At 36.7% G+C, this 2,596-nt stretch overlaps 1 protein-coding gene across 1 annotated transcript in view; it reads left to right on the forward strand.

Moving 5' to 3' along the window:
• Window positions 1-518: 518 nt before the first annotated feature.
• Window positions 519-2,596, forward strand: part of LOC120275528 (endoplasmic reticulum metallopeptidase 1-like) — a gene marked incomplete at its 5' end in the record, with an annotated part of 22,021 nt that continues 19,943 nt past the window's right edge. The window contains 3 exon segments of the mRNA XM_039282144.1: window positions 519-761; window positions 838-907; window positions 910-1,075. Of these exon segments, the coding sequence (XP_039138078.1) occupies window positions 519-761; window positions 838-907; window positions 910-1,075 (479 nt within the window).

Here is a 2,596-nt window from a genome sequence, read left to right on the forward strand (position 1 = left end):
TCATCTATTCTGTAAAATCTGGGCACATTTTTTGTGGGAAGAAAATCTTGGAATGTGGTGAGAAGAAAGATGATACCTTTGGTTCAGATTGTTGATGGGAGTTTATTTGAGGAACTTTGGTCTTGTGATGGAATTTGTCATTTTTTTTTAATGGATAAATCAATTTAGATTAAGATAAAATGCAGTCCACATATGGAATACAAACACACCCAGAAACAAAGAAACATCAAAGAAACAAACTCAAACAAGACAAACACATACAACATGAGAAGGTACCTTGAGGTCCCCAGTGTTACATGATGCATAAAAACTGCATTTTTGCTGATGGAACTAGTAATTATACTGACAAAGAACTTCAATATCAGTCAGATTAATGAGTTTTACAAATAAATTATTGAATGTAGTTACTGTGTTTAATGGAAGGTTTCTCTATTTGTGTAAACTTCTTCAGGGAACCTTGATGTTACCTACAACTTCAGCAGCCAAACCTTATGGTATGACTGGAAATTCCCCATTCTAACAAGTTTCAAGAAAAGGAGAACTTGAGGCCTGCATTTGTGTGGTTGGCCTTGTTTGTACTCCTCATCAGTAGCAGTTGGGCAGTCTACCATTTTCAGTTTCAGAGTCTCCCAACACCTATTGATGCTGAACAAGCAGGTGAACAAGGTTTCTCAGAAGCCTCAGCACTGGAGCATGTCAAGTTCTTGACAAGTTTGGGACCTCATTCTGTTGGTTCAGATGCTCTGGATGTTGGAGTACAGGTTTGGGTTGCTAATTATTGTTTTAGTATTCCATTCTCTAACTGTTGGTAATAAATTAAACATTCTTCCACATTAGTATGTTTTGGCAGAAGCAAATAAGATACAGCAAACTGTTAATGGGAAGGTCAATGTCCAAGTGGATTACTTCGAGCGGATAATGGCGCAAATCGCCTCTCTGGAGGATTATTTAATGGAAAAACACTTGTGTATTCGGATTTGAAGCATGTGTTATTGAGGCTCTCTCCCAAAGATCTAACTGGAGCAGAAAATGATGCAATTCTGGTTTCTGCTCACATTGACACGGTTTTTAGTGCGTATGTTTCTTTCTTCTCTCTTTTGTGCCAATACTAACATTCAGAATGCTATCTTCAGTTCCCTTTTACTTGCTTTCATCTTAGTTATGAATGGACTTCATGACATAATAAGTTTCATTTCACATTTACTGGTTTTCTCATAGTAATTTTTCAGAGTGTATATATCCATTTTGTTTAATTTTAATTTTCTCCACTTAATGCATATGACATTTATTTAAACTGCGAAACTGTGTGAACACATTTATAAGACCATATTATCCTAACCTGCATGTGTCTATAACATAACAGTAAAAGAAAGGATTGTAAGGATCTGACTGAATGTGGTAATTATCATTTTAACACAATCTATAAGTGTTTTGCTTGCTACTGTCTGATCTTTGCCTTTTCTGTCATGTAAAGAAAATTTTCCTAACAAGTTAAAATTTAGTCATTTTACCATGGCATTGGGAGGTGAAGCAATCATGTTATTATGGTTATTCTTTTGTTCATAATACTGTTGGTTGTTCATAAAAAGTAGAAAAATGATTTTTCAGGAAGGTGCTGGTGATGACGCTTCATCTGTGGCTGTGATGTTTTGGAGCTTGCTCGAGGGACTATCTCAGAGCGCTCATGATTTTAAACATCCTGTTTATCTTCTAATACCGGAGAGGGGAGGGGCCTTACTGGTGCTCACAGCTTTTATAACACAGGTTGTATAATCACTGCACGCTAATTCTCATATGGATTGATCAATATACTGGTTAAGCATCCTAAAACACACCAAAAAGGGTGGGGTTTTCATACTAGTTAGGCTAAAACTGCTAGGATTAGCTTGTGCTGAAATGCAGCTTGAATTCAGTCATCAATGTTTTGCTGTTAAAACCTGGGATTATCTTCATAATAATTGCAGGTAAAACAGTGTTCCTTGTTTCATACCTGATGCACATTAGATCCTTCATAACTACTTCTTGAGTTATGTGTGGAGGAGTTCTTTAATCTTATTAGTTGAAGCCATTTCCTGTTATAAATCCAACTCCAGTATTCTTGATGCATACATTTGGTACCATATTGTCGTCTATAGGGTCGCTGAGTTCTTTTGAAAAATAAGCAATTTATCTGTGGGGCAGAGATAGCCTCTTTTCCCATTCATGCGGCATCCTTGTGCGTACTACAATTCGACCTCGATTGACTTACGGAAGCAATGAGGGATTGGCGGTGACAAATCAAGCATATTTCAGAATCATCACATATTGTTTTACTTTATGTATATACATATGTATATATATATGTATGTATGTATGTATGTACAGCGCACAATCTTATCAGCTGTATTTAACAGAGGCGGTCCTGAATCGTCATTCCCTCTTGAAAGATTTTGCAGCGGCAAAATACCCATCAGGTCGAGATCATTACATGCAGGTTTGTGTCCCGATCTTACAAAATGATGTAAAATCTGTTGTACTGTGTAACTGCATTTGGTGCAGATATGTGCTTGCCCGTCAGTTATTTAGAATGTTGTTCTTTTGCAACGTACGTAACTGA

The sequence above is a fragment of the Dioscorea cayenensis genome, chromosome 14, assembly GCF_009730915.1.
Source record: "Dioscorea cayenensis subsp. rotundata cultivar TDr96_F1 chromosome 14, TDr96_F1_v2_PseudoChromosome.rev07_lg8_w22 25.fasta, whole genome shotgun sequence".
NCBI lineage: Eukaryota > Viridiplantae > Streptophyta > Magnoliopsida > Dioscoreales > Dioscoreaceae > Dioscorea > Dioscorea cayenensis.